Source organism: Adiantum capillus-veneris, chromosome 27 (genome assembly GCF_014529385.1).
Source record: "Adiantum capillus-veneris isolate H3 chromosome 27, ASM1452938v2, whole genome shotgun sequence".
Taxonomy (NCBI): Eukaryota; Viridiplantae; Streptophyta; class Polypodiopsida; order Polypodiales; family Pteridaceae; genus Adiantum; species Adiantum capillus-veneris.
Genome location: NC_140957.1, coordinates 105,773,810 through 105,796,531, shown reverse-complemented (window position 1 = coordinate 105,796,531; position 22,722 = coordinate 105,773,810). Strand labels below are relative to the sequence as shown.

Here is a 22,722-nt window from a genome sequence, read left to right as displayed (position 1 = left end):
GAAGAAGGAAGGACTCATATGAGTGGAATCGGGCCACTCTTGTCGTCATGACCACAACTAGCTAACGGTGTTACCATATACATGTGGTAGTGATGTTTGTGAACACACTAGGACCGCCGGGACATTTTTTCCCTCTTTAGGAGGTTTGTTTCCCTCGTGCATTGTATATACGCCCCTCACTCTAGGGCTATCTATCTTTCCATTGCACACTAAGTAACACACTCTCTATTGTGTGCCTTGATCTTCCTTTGTCTTCTCCAAGATGTGTGCGTTTCTCTGCAACCCTAATTCCAACAATTTGTATCAGAGCAGGTTGCATCCTCCCTGGCTTAGTTGCCAACTGCTCCAGCACACGCCTTCTCACTTTCTCCGATTTCAGTGAGGTTTGGTGAGTGTTCGCAGGTCGACTGATTCGGGCTCATTTTGGCCTCCGTTTCCACTACAGACAGTACTGCACATGCTATTTTGTCATTTTGTGCAAAATTTCTGTCAGTGCCGTTTTTTGCATAACAGGTGCCTTACAGTCTTCTATGGTTTGTGATATATAGCACGTGTTGTTCCCGCTCCATTTCTCCTCTTTTTGGACAGTTTTCACATCAGGTGTAGCATTTACCATGGCTGACAACAACACATATGTGTTCAAGATGTTTGCTCCTGAGGACAGGTTGGATGGGGACAATTACCCTATGTGGGCTTATATGATGCAACACGTTCTTGTCTCAAAGGGCGTCTAGAATATTGTGCATGGCATTGATGTACGTCCTGGTTCTGAGGATGTAGGTAATGCTGAGGATGTTGAAGGTCTTGCTACAAGGATTGCTGCTATTAGATTTGTTTTGCCTATGGCAGAACAAGCTTGTTGGGATGTAAAGGATGCGTAGACTCATGCATTGATTGCGTTGTTTGTGAAGCGCACCATTGTTCCTCACATTCGTTCAACAAAATCTGCAAAACAGGCTTGGGATATTCTAGCAGGTCTTTATGCAAGCGAAGATTATGCATGAGGAAGATGATATGGACACTTTCCTCGCTAGTGTGAAGGATATCAATGAGCAACTTATTTCTACAGGTGAAGTCATTTCAGACAGTTCCCTTGTGCAGACTGTTCTTGATGCCTTACCAGACTTTTGCTAGTACTTGGAGACTTATGACCCAAGGAAATCCTGAAGTTGTCAAGTTTGATGCCTTATGCACATTGTTGTTGCAAGAGTCACTTTCTAGAAAAAACAGGACTAGACATCGTGTAGTTGAACAGGATTTTATTGCTTCTCAAAGAAAGGGTGGTAACAGCAATGCATCCACTTCTTATGGTTCTGCTGCGAGTGGCAAAACTTCTGTTCCCAATGCTTCTGCTGGCAGCACTACGTCTGGCAATTTTGGTGATAAGGGAAAAAAGAAGATGCATTGCCATTATTGTAAAGCTAATGATCACTTGATCAAGTAGTGTCCTAAGTTGAAGGCAAAAGAGGCTAAGAAGAAAGAGGGTGGTTCCACTGCAAATGCTGGTTCCACTACAAATACAACCATTGTTGAGTCTTCTGTAAAAGGAGACTATATTGCTGATGTTGATGCAGAATGGACTTTTAGTGTAGAGTGCACTTACAATCCTGCTGTCCACGATGCATGCATGTTAGTTGCTGCAGATTCACATGTGTGGTATTTTGATAGTGGTGCTGCAAAGCACATTACCTCACATCATGAATTGTTCACCTAGCTCGAGTTTGTTTCTCATGGGAATTCAGTCACTTGTGCCAACAATGCCTCTTATCCGGTTGAGGGACTTGGAAAGATTGTGCTTATTGCTACAAATGGCAATTCTTTCACACTTGTTGATGCACTTTATGTACATGGGATCAAGAAGAATCTTTTGTGCGTATCTGCACTTGCTAGACTTGGACTTGTAGTCAAATTTGTGGATGATAGATGTACAGCTCATGATCTCAGTTTTGGTGATGAAATCGTTGCATCTGTGCTTTTGTGCTGAGGGCTATATAAGCTGACTTTGAATGAAAAGTGTGGACAAAATTTTGCAAATGCAGTTGCAAATTCAAGGGCTATTTTATATGCAAAACTTTGCCATGCACGTTTTGGTCATCTGAATTTTGCCAGTTTGCTAGGTTTGCAGAAATCTGATATGGTTGCTTCTTTGCCGCCTCTTGAAGCACCTATCAAACATGTTTGTGAAGGTTGTATTCTGGGTAAAATGCAGCGTTTGAATTTTCCAACGGATGGTTCAGTTAGGGCCACATGCAGGTTGCAGCTTGTGCATAGTGATGTTTGTGGACCCATGCAAACTCCATCCTTGGGCAATTAACTTTACTTCATGATTTTCATTGATGATTACTCTAGGCATACATGGGTATTTCCTCTTAAAGAGAAGTCCGAAGTTTTTATGTGCTTCAAACAAATTTTGGCTATGGCTGAAAATGTACTATGGGCACCCTCCGTTCTGATCGAGGGGGAGTACACGTTTCATGAATTTAATGCATTTTTGGCTAGTCGTGGGATAGAACACCAATATACAGTGCCTTATACACCTCAGCAAAATGGTGTTGCTGAGAGGAAAAACAGGTCACTTGCGGAAATGACACGATGTATGGTCAAAAGTCAAGCTTTGCGGCATTCCTTTTGGCTTGAGGCCATCATGTGTGCCACTTATGTACTAAACAGGTGTCCTATGAAATCTTTGCAATCTATTACTCCATATGAAGCATGGCATGATAGAAAGCCTTCTATTGAGCACATGTGTGTTTTTGGCTATTTGGCATATGCTTTGGTGCCACAAACACATCACAAAAAATTGGATGATAAGGCTGTCAAATGTATTTTTGTTGGTTATAGTGCTGAAAACGAAGGTTATAGGCTGTATCATCCGCAAACAAAGTGTATTCTGGTTTCACGGGATGTAGTATTTGTGGAAGATTCTGTTCAGCCCTTGTTGTCATGTACTAGAGACAATAATGTAAGCTCACAGGACATTTATGACACTTTGTTGCCTCTTTTCAGTGGTGGAAGTTCTAATGTAAATTCCAATGAGGCAAATGTATAGCCTATGGGGGTTTCTGAAAATGTTACAGATCAGTCTATTACTGATGCAAATGTACATGATGTACTTGATGAGGAAAGGGCTGAAAATGAGTAGGTTAGAGGTATGCCAAATTGACTGGTGCATACATTGCATGACAGTAAATTGGATGCACCTTTGTCTAGTCGTACTCGTTCAGGCTCTCGCCATGCATCTTATGCGTCAAATTGTTATGCTTTGGCTGTGTCTAGCTTACATGATGTTGAGGAGCCTCTGTCTTTTGATGAAGCACATAATTCAGAAAATTGGATGGCTGCCATGCAATCAAAAAATGATGCACTTATAGAAAATGACACATGGACTTTATGTGATTTGCCTCCTGGCAAAAAGGCCATTGGTATGAAGTGGGTTTACAACTTGAAACGCAAGCTGGATGGTGAGATCGATTGCCATAAGGCTCGACTTGTTGCAAAGGGTTATGCACAACAAAAAGGCGGAGATCATGAAGAGACTTTTTCTCCCACTTGTCGTATGACTACTGTGTGCATTTTCTATGTGCATTGGCAGCTCATTTTGGTTGGGATGTACATCAATCAGACATTGTGCAAATGTAACAAGGCATTGTGTGGGTTGAAGCAATCTCCTCGTGCTTGGTATGAGAAAGCTGACACTCATTTGGTCAAACAAGGATTTCATAACAGTCCAACAGAAAGCACATTGTATGTAAAGCGTGAGGATGATGTACTTCATATTGTGGTTCTTTATGTAGATGATTTGCTGATCAGTGTTCCAAATGAGAAACATATTGCTGAATTTAAGGCTGATTTGAATGCTCATTTCAAGATGAAAGATTTGGGGCTGTTGCATCATTACTTGGGTATACAGTTTAAGCATTGTGATGGTGGTATTGCCTTGTGTCAGAAAACTTATATAGAGACATTGCTGTGCAAGTTTGGACTTGAGGATTGCAAACGTATTGCCACTCCCATGGAAACAGGCTTGAAATTGAGTCTTCATGACGCCGGTGATCCGGCTGATGTCACTCTTTACCAAACTGCTATTGGCTTCCTCATTTATGTATGCAACACGAGGACGCATATTCAGTTTGTAGTTTCACAGGTCATCAAATGTATGCATAGCCCAGGGTCTAAGCATTGGCAGGATGTTAAGAGGAGATTTGGATACCTTAGTGGCACTTTACATCTTGGCTTGTTTTATCCCAAGGGGGGATCATTGCCGCCAAACTTACATGCTTTTTCGAACTCAAATTGGGCTGGTTGTTTTGACACACGAGTGTCCACAAGTGGTTTCTTGTTCATGCTTGGCAGTTCATGTATATAATGGTTAAGCAAGAAGCAACCTACTGTGGCCACTTCGCGTTGTGAGGCTGAGTACAGGGCAGTCTTCACAGCTACGGTTGAGTGTGTATGGCTCAGACGCCTTATGGATGATTTGGTGTTGGACAGGACACTGCCGACACTATCTACACTAACAGTCAGAGCGCATTGGCAGTTGCGAGGAACCCAGTTTTTCACGCTCGCACAAAGCACATTGAGGTGCATTACCACTATGTTAGGGAGAGGCTTTCAACAGGAGAGATCAGCTTGGCTAACGTGCCAACACAGGACAACCTACAGATATTTTCACAAAGGCATTGTCTCAAGAGAAGCTTGAAGCTTTCCGCAAAGCTTTGGGCTTACTCCCCTTTGTGGACTGACCATGTCCTCAGGGCATGGCACTTCCCTTTACTCATGTGCCAGTTCTCGTTCACCGCATCACTCCAGGGGGGATTGGTTACCATATACATGTGGTAGTGATGTGTGTGACACACTAGGACCGCCGGGGCTTTTTTTTCCCTCTTTAGGAGGTTTTGTTTCCCCCGTGCATTGTATATACGCCCATAACTCTAGGGCTATCTATCTTTCCATCGCACACTAAGTAACACACTCTCTATTGTGTGCCTTGAGCTTCCTTCATCTTCTCCAAAGTGTGTGTGTTTCTCTGCAACCCTAATTCCAACAAATGGTGTGTAAGGAATCAAGGGGAATGGTTCGCCACTATCTTGGGCCAAGCAGATAATTGATGTATCATAGGATCCTTCAAAGCTCGACACGAGCTTGAGGTTGCTTTGTACACTTCTTTATAATTTAGTACACCCACTCGGAATTGTAAGTAAGGAAAAATAAGGTGAAAATTCACTATAGCCTACATAAGGCTATTGAGAAGAGTTCCAGAATGCGGTGAGTCGAGAGGAAAGGGGTTCTAGGGTTTCTGCGTTCTCAGCCCTGTCCGGTGCTTGTGGGTGGGGGCCCCTTTGGAGGCTGTTGCAAAGGAGGATGAAGACACTCTAGGCCTCGTCTTTGACGGTGCCGACTGCAGATGTGTGGTGTTGCCCTCGCAGCAGGGTTTTTTTTGGGGATGGAGGACCTGGCTGGCGACTCGGCTGTCTGCTCCTTTCCTCTCATGCTCCCCTCTATTTTTGGGACATCAAGGCTTGGCGGCAGCCTGGTCCTGCTTCGGCAGGAGCGAAAGTTCGCCTGGCATGTCTAGTGTGTGGAACCCTTTGCTTTTGGGGTGGACTTGGAGGACCTGATGGTGGCAAGAGCTGGTTTGGTGGTTCTTCCATGGTGGTGGTGGTTCGGTGTGGTGCTTCTGCTTGGAACTCTTTTTTTTGGGTGGCATATCTGTTCAGATCTGGATCGCTTTGGTCTTTAGTTGGCGGATTTAAATGCAGGCTTTCCCGAGGCAAGAAGTTGCTGGTGGCAGCAGTTAAGTCTTGGTGGCAACTCCAGAAGGTTCTGATGGTGATGGGGACTATGGGCCCCACCCGTTCGGCTTGCTCTGTTCCTCTTCGGTTTAGTGTGCGGTGTCATCTCGAGTGGGGTGGCTCCCCTATGATAGCCAATGTAGCTTTGTGATTAGTTGACACTGTTGTAGTGGATGTTTTGGGTTGGTATGGTTGTTATTGTGAGTCTGGCTATGGTCTGCTCTCATGGCACGATATGTGCATGGGGAGATTTTGTAAATTTTTTGTGATTTATAATATACTTCTCACTCACCTATTGGTGAGTTTTGCTAAAAAAAAAGAAAAAAAAGAAAGTGACACTAGTATGTGAAAACATGTGCTATCACAATAAAATATTGCCTTTTTTTTGAAAAAAAAGTGTAAGAACAATCAACTATTTAGTTCACAATATATTACAAAAACATAGAAAATAATGTTTGACAAATACTCCATGCCCCTCTTTAAAGAGAGGTACACAAATGTCAACACCCTCTCACAAGTGATTAAAAAAAATAATTTAAAATAAAGTTTATTATCATTAACTTGCCCTGTGGCATTAACCGGCAAGCTTTTGCACCGAAAAATCCACCTTTTACTAAGGACTCCTTATGTAGTAAAAAAGAAAAAGGAAATTGATTTCTTGTGGAGTATGGAGTATGTTGCATGTATGGTAGAGGACAAGTTTGCAAAAGCGAACCAAAATAGTGGGCTTACGCGATTGGTGTGAGTGAACTAGCTAGTTCACCAACATGTTGGAATTTTCTATTGTGAAAAGACAATTCAACAGGACAAAGGCTGTTGAAAGAGAAAGAATAAAGGAACCCTTTAGGCCTTTACTTTGATTGCTTGCAAAAAGATAAGGGCAAGCTCTATAGAGTAGTGATTATTTTTGTAAGCAAGTTCAAAAGTGTTTGTCGGTCTTCCTTGGCATGTAGCAGCTAAGGCTACAGAGAGAAAGCCCAAGCAATGATGAGTCCTTCGGCAAGTTGTAGGTTTGTAAAACTAGAACTTTTGGAAGACTGTGCATAGGCATTATTTGCAATGAGATTTTTGCACATGCCTTGGAGACAAGCGTAAAAAGGGGAGAAGATATGACCTCACATAGATAAGCTTAAAGAAGGGAAGAAGATATGACCTCACAGGTTACATGTGATATTTGATACAATAGCTTTAGTCAAAAAAAAAAAACACACACACACACACAAGGCCACCGACCTATGGGGAAAATTTGCATAAAATAATCCATGCCTTTTTGTGCCATCCAAAGAATAGAGAAGTACACATATATAGTGAGAGGAACTCCTCATTGAGAGGATAGCTTAGGAGTGTCACCTTATTGGTCTATATATATATATATATATATGGCAAACCTCACAACCCCATGTGGATACAACAAACATATACAGTAACATCCTATCCACGCAGTATAGGGATCATGGGTGCATAATAAAATGCCTAGGTGGTAATGGTTATCAAGTAGGAGGAAACTACTTGTCCAAAAGAAGAAGATATGACATCCATGGGTATGTTGTAGGAAGTTCTGTAACATGGAGTAAGGGGAAGTGTAGGTTTCAAATACCTTGGGGCTTTGCGTCCATTGCATTGAACTTTTTGTATACGTTGGACGACCCTTATGCAGAGTATATACCAGGGTTTGATGTATTTTGTTGAGTCAATGCAATTCAAGCTCAAATGAGCTTTTTTTTAAAAAAAATTGCCTAGGTGGTAATGGGATGCCCTTTCTTAGATCCATTGCCAAGGATACATGACTATGGTCCACCTTCATTATCTCCCTATATATGAGGGAAATATCTCCTCAATCTCTCTTAAGTCCAAGGAGGATTTTTCTTTCTAGATAATCTTGGGTGTCACACAGCTCTAGCTCTGATCATTGTCCCTCTAATGTATCCCTTCCTACCCAATCATGTATTCCCATAGTACTAATCTCTACCTATATCTCAAGGTCCACGGTAGCCTGTAGGTTGGCCTTGACCCCTTTCTCATTCACTAATGAAGTGTAAGTAAAGGATTTCCCTATGTCTCCATATCTCCACCAAATGTCATGTTATGTTGCCCTTTCTTTTTTGTAGCAAAATGCACTTTTCCTTGCGTGGTGATACAAAGGATCTAGCTTGGTTGGTTGAGTACTCATCCTCTGTGACTCAGGTCATGGGTTCGAGTGCGGCCAAGCAACCATGGTAGTGTTCATGGATGCCCATTGTATGATGCCCTTCTAAAAAGGTCCAAATCTAAGATAGAGCATGCAATCATATCTCCCTCTTATTTAATAGCATGTTAGGCATTGACAAACATAGTGCTCTTTCATCTTAAATTCTAAGAGATAATCTTGAGAGAGAGAGAGAGAGAGAGAGAGAGAGAGAGAGAGAGAGAGAGTGAGTACTATAGGGTCTTTAATTCTTCCATTCCTCTCAAAGATAGAATAATTGAAGACAACTCATGCTGGACATATTGTATAAAATGTAACAATATGATGCATACTTTCATCACACAAAGAGAGAGAGAGAGAGAGAGAGAGAGAGAGAGAGAGAGAGAGAGAGAGAGAGAGAGAGAGAGAGAGATGACTAGCAGGGTTGTGACTGAGCTAAGCTATATTGTTGTTAGTGTGATTTTCGCATGAGAAATAGGTGATGGATGTTCATGAAGATTGGAGTGAACAAAGTACCTTGCAAAATTGAAATATTTGGGAAATGAGGAGCCAGGGAAAAGGTGAGATGTAAATCGTGAGGCAAGATCGATTCCATATGCGGTAAGACCCCCATCCCAAACAAAAAGAGGGGCTACTAAAGGTAGTTTTTGGGGGACCATATAATTACAAAGGATCTCCCTGAAGTATAGCGTGGAAATGGCATCAATTTTTTTGGAGAAAGGTATGAGCTGGAGGTTATTCAAACCACCATCTGTACACTACTATGAGGCCTTCTTAATTGGGTGTCTGCAAAGTACCAAACTACAATTGGAACATGAGCTTTGGAGCGGGAAATGGAGGCTAAAGGAGGTAATAAATGGGGTTACATATTGCAAATATATGGAGAAAATGGAGGTTCAAGGAGGTGATGTATGGAGCTATAGATTGCAAATATTGGGCATCTAGTTTAAGAGGGTCTCTTGGCTTGTGACATGCTATACGTACGGTTCTATAGGAGCCCCCCCCCCCCCCCCCCCCCCTTTCCCTTTTAAAGACCCTTTGAAAAAGGTCGTTGGACTCGGGAGCTATTTACGCTTCAAGGGTTGTCCACATAGCAATGCTACCCTACCCTATACACTGTGCTCACAACTAGTCAACTCAAAGGTTTGCTAAAACTGCATGCAATGGTATGCCAAAAATGGGTTGGGCTAGCGACTAGTCTACCTGGCACTTCTACATGTAAAGATGTGATGATGCAATTATGGGGCATAGTTGAAGCGCCCCCTATTGAAGCCTCCATTGACACTTTGTAGCATGGCACAAGTTTGACCCTACAGCACTATGGGGTTGCTTGATGCTGTTTATGAGGGCCTCGGGCCTATGGTGAAGCCCTCTGAGAGGCCTCCCCCATAGGCCCTCCATGCTAGAGGGCCATTTACTAGAAGAAGCACCCTCTCAAAAAGAGTGTGAACCCCATATGAGTTAGCTTCAATTGCAAGCCGAGACATTCTCTTTGCATGGGTTAGCGGTAGCTGTGAAGTTTTTGGCCAGATTTTTGTTACAACAAATGAAAATAGAAAGGAAAATGGCAAGTGACGAATTTTTAGTGTGGGGGGTGGTTGGGGCATCCCCTAGCAAATCGGCCACACTATGTATGGAGCTAACAATTACATTATCAATGGCCCTCCATTTGCACCTCTACCTCGCCTATGGGGGAGCCCTCTAAAGGAACCTCCAAAGTGGGCACAAAAGAGAAACTTTGTGTGAGAATAAGGGACGCTTGGAGGGAATAAATGAATGATAAGCGGGGTAGTTGAAAAATGGTAGTGTGTGTTTTCACCGGTGAAAGCGACATTGCAGGTGGGACAGCCGAGGTGGAGGCAGCCAATTGGGCACGACTGGACGGACGTGGGCGACACGTGGAGAGTGAACAGCTTTTCTGCTCTCTTTTTCATCTCGTTGCTCACAAGATATGGCCACCAGATATCTCTACGCATCGTCTCTCTCTCTCTCTCTCTCTCTCTCTCCTCCTGCCTCTTCCTCTTCTTCTTCGTCTTCAGCAGTTGAGTGAGGCGCTCTCTCTCTCTCTCTCTCTCTCTCTCTCTCTCTCTCTCACACACACACACACACACACACACACACACACACACACAGCTGTGTAAGGCGTGCGCTCTCTCTTCTCTATACACACACATGGCTTGGCTGCGTCGCCTCATTATGCTGCCCCTTCGCCGCGCCTGGAGCTCAACACCACTTCACCGCCTGCGCACTCGTCCTCAGCAGCGTGGTAATTTTCTTTATTTAAGATCTACAACGTGAGATTATCGTCTTGATTAATAAACGGGCCAACTCCACAACAAATTGGTTCTCACATTGTCTCGATTAATAGGTCCTGAAGGGAAGTGGAGGCTCTCTAGTGTCTATATCACAAGAAGTTTGTGACAAATTCTCACAATAATTCCCACATTGTGACTTACATCAGCATCATGAGCTTCTCTGAGGGAGGCACCACATAGGTACGATTGGTGGCAGAGGACCATCGATCCCGGCCCCCCCCCCCCCCCCCCCCCCCCCCCCCCCCCCCCCCCCCCCCCGGGGGTTGGGGTTTCTCGTGTCCCCAGTCGTACCTAGCTAGACATGCAGTGCCTCTAGAGCAAAAGCTCATGATGTTATTCATTGTATGAAAAACAATGGAAAAGACTCTGTTTTCCTACATTAGAAAATTTCTAAATCTTTTTGTGTATATATGTAAGGGTCTACCTATTGTATGTTTTCTTTTCACAATTTTAACCAAATTTTTTTGTTCAAATCTCATGGGATTCTTCCTAGTTTGTTCTTCTAGGCTAAAGGAGTGAATAACGAGCCGCGGTTCAAAACAGTGGCAACATTTAGTGGGATATAATCTATCATGCAAATCTTAGGGATTCATGATGGGGATAGCTTTTTTTGTGACCATAGCTTGACATGAGCTTTTTTAAAAACTTCATTTTTAATTGCAGCGAGGGATTTTGTCGTTTCAATATGAATTTCCCTCTAATGGCTCCTACATTTTAAACGTCCTCAAGTTGGTTCCTTTGAAGGAGTCAATTGTGAAAGACCATCAAATTGTTGAAGCCAATTTAGGGAAAGAAAAATTGGAGGGATTCACTCCCTTACTTTGATTGTATCCTCCCCATAGACACTTCAATGTAGGCGTCCCTTTACTTGTAGGAGGACTCCTCCAAGGTGATTGATGCGAATGAAAAAATTCTCAACAATAGGCTAGGTCACACACACACTAGGTAGCACATAAAATCCACCTAGATCACACATAGAATCTATGGCAAGGGTGGATAAATTCACTCTCTTTATCCTCCCCATAGACACTCCCAAGGTGACTGATGCAAATGAGAGGATTCTCAACAATAGGTCACACACAATGTACCTAACTAGGTAGCACACAAAATCCACCTAGCTCACACGTAGAAGCTATGGCAATGGTCGTGCTTATTCCGCCAAACATGTGAAGAGATCCATTCTCATTTTTCTTTTTTTTTAAGGGGAGGGGAGGGCATCCCTAGAGAAGATGTAAGTAGAGAAATTCAAAGCCACTACCTCTCGCTCCTCTTCTATTATATTCATTTCTCTGGCAGATTCCTTTTGATTCTCTACCTTACATCACAAGGTGATCTCCTACAGAGGAGAGAACTCAAACCCACACCAAGGAAGTAGCATCGACGTTTCGTGTCCTCATCTAACCACTGGAGCGGCTACTCCACTTCAACCCGTTGCATAGGAAAAGGAATTGCGTTGCAACCCGCAACCTCTGGCCCACCCTCCACTTCGATTGCACCCCTTGTCCTCTGCCTGCTGCGTTGCCGTACACTCCAAGAGATAACGCCCTAGTCATGGAGTTCCTAAAGCACTTTTTGTGCTTTCTACATCCCCCCTCCCCGCGTGTTGCAATCGGGACGACCTCCTTACGGATTGCATGAGGAGAATCTGTGTTGATTCTCCTCTTCTTTTCTTTTTCAAAAATTGTATCACCTATTGACACACTACGGAGCCTCCCACAACTTGTTTGAGGCCCACTCAACCATTTTTATTTAAGCAATAGTTCATGCCTAGCTCTCCTAGTACCGAAGGCTCTCTTTATCGTGCAGACAAACTATGGAAACATATCATTATATTTTATCGTAGTTCTAGACCATGTCTTCCTCCTAGATTCTCCACATACAACAATTTTCTTCCCTTCAATGCATAAGTTTTGATTCATGGTTCTTCTAAATACTTATATATATTATAATTAATGAATATTCTTCTAAGTACTTACGTATATTTAAAAATGCATTTTTTTTTTTGCTATACTCACAATTGTGAGTGGAGATGTTTTATTAACTCAGCAACGAATGTACTATGAACCTCGAGCACTACATGTGCCTTGAGGGGACAACTCTTCCCAAAAAGGTGGTCTACAACTCATACATAGATCTGTTTTTTGCATATCCATCTAGCTCTCCTATAGAGGGGACTACACTAGCATCCGCCAATGCAACTTAGCACATGTTTCCATTCTTTGCCTCACGCAATTGAACCGATCCTTAACCCTATTAAATATATAATCTCAATGCTTTCACGCACGATATCATCAATTGAGCTACCACCAACTTTCTCTTAAAGGTTTTGGTCTTTCCAAATGTGCTTTAGATAGCAAAATTTGGTTATGTGCATGTGCACCTTGATTGCTTGGTATTGAAATCTTCTCCCTTACAGAACCTAGTCATTCCTAACGAAGAGCACCTTCCACACCTTCTGCACCTAGACCCTGTGATGAAGGGAAATCCTTAAACAGATGTAAGGGATCCTCTGATGCTGTTGCACCTAGAGCAAGTGTCTATGCCAAGCCCTCTAGCAAAGATCTGATTCCGAGTTGGGATAGCCCCCCATAATCCCTTCCAAGTGAATTTTTTGTTTTACCTTCCAAATGGTGTTAATATTGTTTAGTGACTTCTCTTTTAGCAAATTTGTATGCCACAATTTGTTCAGTGGAGTGAAATAATCTGCTTTATAGAGTAGCTTTTTGTATGCTCTTAATGTTTTGGGAAGTACATGTATTCTATCTGTTGGCCAATGCCAAGCTTTCCAATCAAGCTCTACCCCAACATTATGTATGAGGCTATTGCACAAAAATTCAGAGACTCTACTAATTGAAAGCCTCTCATTTAGAGTGGATCTACATTGCACCACTAGTTGGTCCACATCCTTCCAGCAGAAGTTTTCATCGTCCCAGAATTGTGTCAGCTTGGCAATCTGTTTGTTATTTACCTTTTTGGCAACTTCTCTTCAAAATGTATTCAAAGATCCTCCTCCCAGCTTCGAGAGCCAAGGGAACCGGTTGAATAAGGAGTAGGTGAAGTATCTGAATGTCTCTCTCTATTCTAGTGGCGATGACGCTTTATTGCAGTTTCTTAGTATCTCTTTCATGCAACCCCCTAACGTTAGAAAAGCTCAACTTGGAGCTAGAATTTGGTTGCGCAATTCAAGCTTTTTCTAAGGGCCTCCTTGCAAGATAAAGTCTACTTTGTCCAATCATATCCTAAGACATGATTGCCCAATCTTGCCTTTGATCCATTAATGAGACTACAAGCTTTGTACACATGGTTTCTAAGTGCAATAGTGGATCAAGGATACCAATGCCACCTTGGTCCTTGGGTTTCACAACCCATTCCGACTTCCCGCACTACCATGGAGTCATGTTTTTGTGTTTATCTTTCCATAGGAATTGTTTGATGAGTTTTGGAAATTCTTTCCAATTGCATATGACCATTTTCAAAATAGGCAAGTCAAAGGATGTGTAGGGAATCATGGAGTCATGTTTTTGTGTTATTTGCCATAGGAATTGTTTGATGAGTTTCATAGATTCTTTCCAATTGCATTTGGCCAATTTCAGAATAGACTAGACAAAGGATGTGTAGGGAATGATGAATGAGTCAATCACATTCACTCTCTTATGGAAGGGGAGGAGTGTGTACTCCCACCTTCTCATCTTAATGTTAATTTTGTTCATGACCTAGTTAAATGGTTGCTTGTAAGAAGTGTCCACCCCTAGTGGAGCATCGAGGTGTTTGAATACTTTTCTTTTGAAACAGTTGGCCCCGATCACTCGACGGGGTCAAATGAGTCATTCTCAATGAGTGAAATCAATCTTGATTTTTTGATGTTGCACCTAGAGCCTGATGAAATTGCTAATAATTGAATAATCTCGAGTTTTGTTTTAAGCATCTAGGAGTTGGCTTCTAGGAAAAGTAGAGAGAGTCTACAAGTAGTTTCGCTTGCAATTATCTGCTTCCCTGGTAGTGAGAGTCCTTAATCTCTCCTTTTGTAGCACGATCCTAAGGTGTATTTCTCACCCACAAGAGGATGTGAGCGGATTGCAAGGAGTAGTGGGGCAAGTGGGAATTCTTGCTTGATTAATATCTTCACTTTAAACATTCCTACAGACCTGTTTTGAAGAGGAGCTCATAGCAACTACGCTCCCTTAGGGTGTGCACTATTGTGCACATTTTGGGTCCAAAGCCCAACATCTTCATGACAACTTCAATGTATGACCATGAGATTGTGTCACATGCCTTGTTTAGATTGAGTTTTAGGAGGATGCATTCTTACTTGGTGAAATTTGCATACTCTATGTGAATCATTGTTGCTAGAATGTGGTCATAAATTGATCTTCCTTTCATGAAACTCTTGATGGGGGGTGATCATTTTTTCTAGGATTCGACTCGCCTTATGCTATGACCTTGACATAATCTTATATGTTACTGTCATCCTAGAGATAGGCCATCAATGTTTTAAGAGAGAGGAGCAAACTAAGTTGAGAATTAGTTTGATCATCCCTTTTTCATGCTAGCATGCAATTGTCCCCCTTTTTTTTTTTTTTTTTTTTTGCCCATACTCACAATTGTGAGTTGCTAGAATTCATATTAACTAAAAAAGAATACAATTTCCCACAAGCACTATATGTGCTTGGGGGACTAGGGTTCCAACACAGGCTTGTGCACAAGAAAAGATAAAACGGTTATAAACCTACCCTCTTGCGTGTTCCAAGTACTTTAATGCATGAGTCCAATCTTTATCCTTATCCATTGACACTCTTCTAGCTCCAACACTATGGATGAGCTCAGAGCTCATGCAGACAATATCATCAAAACAAGCTACCGCCAGCTTGGCCTCACCCGAAGATTCCTAGACTTCCAGACCTGATTCAGGTAGCAAAATCTAGTAATCTGGGTGCACACCAAAATTGGGTGCCCACCAAAATGGCGTGGATTTGGAATCCATGTCCCTCCCCCAAGATCAAGTTGTTAGTAAATAATTTTGTCTTCCAAGTTCTCCGTGCCCATTTGCACACCTTAACAGCCAGCCCCCGTGAAGTAGGGCACATGATGAAAAGATGAAGGGGGTCTTCGAAGACTGACCTACATCCAGAGCATGTGTCAGAGCCGAGCCCTCTAGTTCGCACCTTAATAGCAGCATGCAGTTGTCCTTGGAACAAGGCCTTGTTTGCCATTTGAAGTTATCGGGAAATTTAAGATCCTCCCAAAACTCTTTGATGCTAGTCCATCCCAACTAGGGGACTTTTCTTTCCCCAAAGCTTTCAAGGAAACCCAACTCTCGTAATCTAATAACGGTGTTTCCAAGTCTTCCACTTCACATTGCTCTTAACATTGCTAAGTAGCAATGCTCTTGCATCCTTGACCGCTTGCAAGCAGAGTTCTAGTTGACCTATAATTTAGCTAAGGTGGTTGAGCATTGTCTTTCTCGTCGGTCATTGTTGCGGTTGAATCCCTCCTCCTTTTGAATTTCAAAGCTCTGAGAAAATGAGCTTGGTTGGTAGTATGAAGCTTGAGCTCTTTGGCCAACAACGTGACCTCTTTGACTTCAAGCCACTTGTTGCTATTGAATCCCTCCTTTTGAATTTAAAGCTCTGAGAGAATGAGCTTGGTTGGTAGTATGAAGCTTGATCACTTTGGCCAACAACGTGGTCTTGTTTACCTCTTTCTTTGACTTCAAGCCACCAACTCTGCTCCTCCTTTGAAGCACGGCCATTTTGCTTTCTTTTTGCATTGAGCTCTTCCACTTCTTCTCTACTTCCCCCCCCCCCCCCCCCCCCCCCCCAATCATCTTGATCTTTCTTCATCCTAGGCCCTGTCCTTTATTGCCGTCGAAATGCTTTGCATTAGTGTGGGTTAGGCTCGAGGGTCTGCCACTTTTAACATCTTTCGTGAGCTTGTTTAGAGCATCCTAACTCATAATAAAGTAGGTTGGCATGCTCGTCGATTCTTACCATATCATTGAGCACCTTTGGGGCTTGACAGGCTCAAAACTCCTCATAACTCATACAAGCTATTGTAGGGGTTGTGAAGCCTTAATCTTGCTTTGTAGCCGTTGTTACACTTTGGATACTTCTTGTGCTTCACAAGTTGACACATCCTATCTTTCAATATCAACAAATCCTGTTTTCATAGCGCATAGATCGCTAGTCTCGTATTCCTACAAGTCCGAGTATGGTTGCAACTCTTAAGCAATTTTGCATGTGAGGTGAGCATGGGTGAAATTTCCTTGTGTGTCTTGGATTGTATTACTTCAAAAAGGTCAGCAAGCTAAGTTAGCCTTGTCTTTTCCTCATAATCAAAGCCTGAGTTGGAAGCCTAATGGGTGGTTCCGCCTCACGAGGGTTTGAGAAGCGGAATTCTCAATTCAGCCAAAATTGGTAGAGTTGGGAATGAAACTGGTTTTGGGTCGACGGACTTAGGGCAAGGATAGTAGCTCCACATATAGTGTTCTAAGAGGACTACTACTTTGCGTTTTCCCACCGCAAGTCTTTATAACCCTAAGAGGCTGGGATTCGGGTTGATGAACATAGGGCAAGGGTAGTAGCTCCATGCAGAAATGTTCTAAGAGGGCACCTACTCAAGATGGGATTAACTTTTTTGAGCTTACCCACCTGCCATCTTTATAACCCCAAGAGGTTAGGTAGATGTTGGAGAGGGGAGAATAACGAAGACCCCGTCACAGGATCTAGGGTGGAGAACTAGGTGCATGCGATGCGAGGTAGGCTTGACCATCCAATTTTACCTAGGCATGTCCAAGTTTACCTGTTTTGTCTTAGTTTACTTATGCCTGACAACGTTCACATTATAAAACTAAAAATGGATATAGGGAGCACGAACAAGCACACACTTGCATGTTTATGCCACCGTGCTACCAAAGCCTAGGTGATGGGTTCCAATCTCCAGCGTTCTACCCATGTGTGCATTTTGTCCACCCTCCACCCCCTTCGAGATTTGAACGCTTAGTTCTCTACCGTTGATCCCATGATGGAGTCTTCATTAAAGACCCCGTGGGCTTTAGTGTCGAGGGTAGGTGGATGGTTATGAAAAAAAAGCAAGCCCTCCACATTTTTGGAGTCTTGAATCAATGACTTCACAATGGGCAAAACAAAGCTTAGTATTTGCACTCTCTCATGAAAAAATACTCTAGGATACAAAAATCAAACTTGGCCATGGGCTCATTGCATCTGATAGGACATGTTCCCTCCCACCCCAATTGTCATGACCCCCAAGCGGTTGAGTAGATGTTAGAGAGGGAGCATACAAATTTCAAGACATGCGGATTGTTGGGAAAAAAAGCAAGCCCTTCTGCATCCTCGGGTCTTGAGTCAACAACTCCCCAATGATCAAAACAACACCTCGTATTTGAACTCTCCTAGCCAAAAGTAGTTCGGGAAGAGTGTGCCTCAACTTAGCCTTGAGCCGGTTGCAATATCAAAATAGCCGGTTGAGGGGAGGGCAAGAAGGAGAAAACCCCCCTTAAAATACATAGAAAATAGTGTAATTTTGTAAAAAATACTGGCTAGTATTGTAAAATTTCCGGTTTAGATTTGTCTTGGAAGGATTTTGTATGCTTGTGAAAATGATTTTTCCCGAACACTGTTTCCCACACATTGTTCCTCATTATAGATCCCTCCACCTACGTTTGTGACCATGTGTTCCCTCTCCCCATTTTCTTTTCCGCTTACTAAACAAGCTTAAAGAAGAAGAGAGCTAGGCGTATATTCTAAATAAATGTTTTTTTATATATTTTGCATATAAAAGGCATTAAAGTCTTTTTTTAGTTTGTTAGAGGTCCCTCCGGGTTTCCTTGTTTGAGAATGCCAACATGAGCCTTTCAGCTTGTCAAAGTGGAAGTACGTGAAAGAGGCTCATAAAAGACTTCAATCCTCTAATGTGGGGTAGCTATATGAGGTGGTAGCCCTTACGTGATCGTTAGAGGTGTTTATGTAGGTTTTGGTATATGTACCTCGAATTATGCTACATTGCATTTTGGCTTACTTCTGAAGTATAAATGCATACATGAGGATAGGAATGGCGGTTTAGTGACCTACTGATGGCAAAGGTCTTAGTGTTTGGTTGATTTTTTCTTTTAACTTTTGGAGATAAGACAATGATGGTTCCAAGCCGATCTTCGTCACTATATGGCACGGCTCTGATTAGGGGGGATCTAGAGCCCAAAATTGAGGGTGCGAGGTGGCTTTAATCTCAGCCGTCGGATCATGCAGTGAACTAGGGGTGAACTTGGGGCAAAAATGGTGCCATGAGTTCACTCTTACTTCACCCCCTAGTTAACCCCTAGTTCACCCGTCTCGCGGGGTGTAGGTCGAACTTGGGATGTTACGGTTGCCAGACGAATGTTCTACCACCATGCTAGCGCGCGGCGCTGTCCATGTTGGCATGTCACATGATCATACCCTAGTTTAGACGCCCCTAGTTCACCCCAGTTCACCCTCCTCTAGTTCACCCTCCTCTAGTTCACCCCTAGTTCACTGCGTGATCCGACAACTGAGATTAAAGCCGCCTCGCCCCCAAATTTGGGCCCTAGATCCCGTGCGACCTCAGAGCCGTGCCATATAGTGACGAGGGAGCCGATGCCTTCAAATCGTTGTTTGTTGTTTAATGCCAATTTTGAGATTTAAAAAAACAAGACGATTCTTTTTTATTTCACAATCATTTCTTGAATCCCCCTCCCCTTTCATCTCTTTCTCTCTCTCACACACTCACATTCACATGTACATCCTTAACAATACAACTAGTATGGCCAGCGGCCTTCGGCCACCTCTCTCTCTCTCTCTCTCTCTCTCGTTGCACGCTTAGTCCTTGTGTCGTTGGAGTTGCAGGAGACAATGGCGGTTGAAGGAGCTACTCCCACGTGTCTGGTAGTCTTTGTTTGAGAGAGAGAGAGAGAGAGAGAGAGAGAGAGAGAGAGAGATCCAAACTATACATCTTGTGTGTGTGTGTGTGTGTGTGTGTGTGTGTGTTGCAATCGTATAATTGTGTGTATTAAGATTCGTATTGTGTCTGATCAGCAGCAAGACCCAAATTTGGTGCATGCTTTATGTCTTCATTAGATTTCCTTTTGCAATACGTATACATGCTACCATAATTGGGTAGCTCTTGCTGCCAGATCTCTATATTGATGAGACTAAACTTATGAGTTGGAGAGAGACTCCACCGAGAGAAAACTCAAGATTTCCAATGTAGAGCATTGCCTGCAAGTGTAGAAGCTACCTTTACTCGTAATTTCCTATTTCCTACTTCCTACAATGATTGGGATTAATCAGCTGCTTGCAGGTGCATAGTTCTATAGAGAGGGAAAGAGCAACAAATACCTGTGAGATAAATATAAACGAAAACCTATGAGATAAATATAATCAAAAATCATGATAAGTGCCTGCTCGGTTTTTTCTGTCGATAGCACACAGGAAGCCGCTCTCTCTCTCTTTTTCTCTCTCCAACTCCTCAAATTCATGAACCCTCCTTCATTCTCCTTTGTTAGCAGTCTACAGCATCGCCTCCCCTCCTTCAATCCTTACTCTAAAAGTGCAGGTTGTGACTGAACTGCTTGAGGAGGCTAGAGCTGGAATGTGCATTAACTTGTTAATTTGGAGGAGGATGGGCACAGAGTAAGTGACGGTAGGCAGCAGATAAGGGCGGGCAGAAGAGTAGGACGTAAGAGAGGAGGTGACAGAAGTGGCTCTCTCTCTCTCTCTCTCTCTCTCTCTCTCTCAACCTGCCATGGCGATGCCAATGGCTTATGTGGCTAGCTCTTGGGACCAAAAGAATATGGAGGGGTAGTGACCCCCGCGCAACTCGAGGGGCAGGCCAAGAGAAGATGGAGGGGTAGTGAGTCCTGCAGCTCGAGGAGAGAGAGTGCTCATGTTGGCGCTAATTCAAAGAGAATTCCCTCAGGTCGAGGAGAAGAAGAAGAAGAAGAGAGTTTTAACCTCGGTTGATTCAGATTGGAAGCGAGACTCCCCGCAGCTCGAGGAGAGAGAGAGAGAGAGAGAGAGAGAGAGAGAGAGAGAGAGAGAGAGAGAAATTTCGTTGATTCACATTGGCAGCGAGACTCCCCGCAACTCGAGGAGGGGAGAGAGAGAGAGAGAGAGAGAGAGAGAGAGAGAGAGAGAGAGAGAGCGAGAGCACGCCAACGTGGCCATAATTAGGCTTTGAGAAGGGATGGAAACCCATGGCTGCAAGGATTTGCAGTCACGTGGCAGCTCACTCCTCTCTTTTTAATATAAGTATAAGATTTTTTATTTTTGGAGGGGCCATTTAAAATTGCTTACCATTTCTTATTCTTATTACTATAGCGAGTCTCACCTATCAAACTTTTTTTCGATGTAGAATCATCTAGTTTAAATTTCTTCAATATTCGAAATGCTTGTCTTAATATATAAGTTATCTTGCCACAATGTTTTTTAGACTTACTTTAGTATGAAATCAAGATTTTTCACCTAGAGATAGAGTCACTAAATACAGATATGCCATCGACATTGGAGCAAGCAGCTTGTCCATATGCACATAGGGTTAGATGTGCGCGTGACATCCCCTTGGTATTACCCCGACCCTCGAGCATTACGTGTATGTTGTTTTGATGACCCATTGGTTACTTTCACTCAACCCAAGCTATACATTATCTCTAATTTCTTGTGCACAAATCAGGATGATGACTAACGAGGTAGTGCTTTAAAATGCCATGTTCGTGTTATCTTTTTCCCTGCCAGGTGAGAGTTTCTCAAAGCTATACTACCATGTGCAGTCTTGTGGCTATGAAGATGTACAAGTTATGTGGACCATGCTTCATTCATCTCAACACGTTCCTTCATCCACTATACAAAACATTGATTTTCCCTCTTTGATGATTCATTCCATCTGAACTGAAGGCAATCTTACACACAAGGACCATTTTACTCGATTTCAAGAGTGCAAGGATTTTAAAATATCTTTTGCAATATATTGTTGGTGGTGCCTATGTAACTCCATGAATTTCATTTGTAGGAAACACCTCTCTCTCTCTCTCTCTCTCTCTCACACACACACACACACACACACACACACACACACACACACACACACACACACACACACACACGAACACACAAACACACGATATAGAATAGATGAAGTCGATTTTTTAGACTTTAAGTTGCATGCATATGATATGCACACTTCAATTTTTCTAGGTGTGTTGTAAGTGATCTAGTGATTTACTTGAAAGCATTCTATCATTACTACACTAGTACGGCCGGCCGCCTTCGACGGCCTCTCTCTCTCTCTCCCTCCTCTCTCCCTCTTTATCGCATGCAAAGGAGCTTTGTTTAGTTTTGGACTCTAGCCTTCAGGTTGCAGATTGCGATATGTGTAAAGGGCTCCCCCTTCCGCCATATTATGTTAGTAGATGCACTAGTGGTCTAGAGTTCAGACTACTAGTTGGTCTGTCCCACTTTATCTCCTTCAATGTTGATTTACAACTATTGAGAGATAGCAAAGGAGAGACTAGATAAGAGATAGCCACAATCAAAGTGTACCAGAAGTTCATTTTTTCCCTTCCTTGAATAGGTGGCCTCTGAAAATCAACCCAATCTCGTAGCTATGGTGGATCGAGGTTTTCTCTAAGAAGCAACATCAGTTACATGACGTGCAAGGACAAAGAGATTGGTTGTCTATTGGGGTGTAACCAAAATAGCGAGGGTACAAAGGCACTTGCATGTCAAATCATGGGGTGTTGATATATGGAGTGAAGAATCACAGTTGCTAACATTTTGAAGGTGGGATGCTAAGGTCAAGGAAGTGCTAAGTGAAAGTGAGAGGCCATTATTTATGGGTACGCTAGAATCGAGGGCAGTGTGAGGCCTTTCGACAATTAGGGTTAATTTGCAAATTCATAGGAGTAAGTGTTCTAGTCCAAAATTAGCAAGCATATCACATCTCTATCCACATGCATCGTGTGTATCTATCTTTGAATATACTATTTATGCACCCGCCTACTCAATCTCTACCTAATTAATTGTATTAAAGTTCACTTATGTTTTAATTAATTTCCAAAGAAAACAAATAGTGACTATCCACGACTCCCTCCCACGTCTTTAGCTCAAAACTTGAGCTCTGTGTGTGTGTGTGTGTGTGTGTGTGTGTGTGTGTGTGTGTTGATACCTTATGTTTACTACTCTAGGCAAGACTCTCTCTCTCTCTCTCTCTCTCTCTCTCTCTAGTGTGTGTGATTTAGCATGGACAGTTGAGGAGAAGCTATAGGTTTTATTAAAGACAATGAGGGTGCATTCACAAAATTGATGGAAGAAGGTCTTGTAAGACTTGATGTTGTAACCCATTACTATGCCTATTGGGAGAAGCAACTTGAATCACGTGCCGTCATCATGGAGTACAAGACCTT

The 22,722-nt window shown here is 42.8% G+C and overlaps 1 protein-coding gene across 1 annotated transcript; it reads left to right on the top strand.

Annotated features, from left to right (window-relative positions):
• The first annotated feature begins 9,936 nt into the window (after positions 1-9,936).
• Positions 9,937-21,222, top strand: LOC147422501 (uncharacterized). Its single transcript, XM_086502453.1, has 2 exons — positions 9,937-10,243; positions 21,056-21,222. The coding sequence occupies exons 1-2, from the start codon at positions 10,150-10,152 to the stop codon at positions 21,205-21,207; spliced, it is 246 nt and encodes an 81-aa protein (XP_086358579.1). The 5' UTR covers positions 9,937-10,149; the 3' UTR covers positions 21,208-21,222.
• Positions 21,223-22,722: the final 1,500 nt, after the last annotated feature.

Coding starts and splice junctions, on each gene's coding strand:
- LOC147422501 (XM_086502453.1), top strand. CDS start 10,150: ATGGCTTGGCTGCGTCGCCTCATTATGCTGCCCCTTCGCCGCGCCTGG. Junction 10,244..21,055: donor CACTCGTCCTCAGCAGCGTG/GTAATTTTCTTT, acceptor TTTCCCTGCCAG/GTGAGAGTTTCTCAAAGCTA.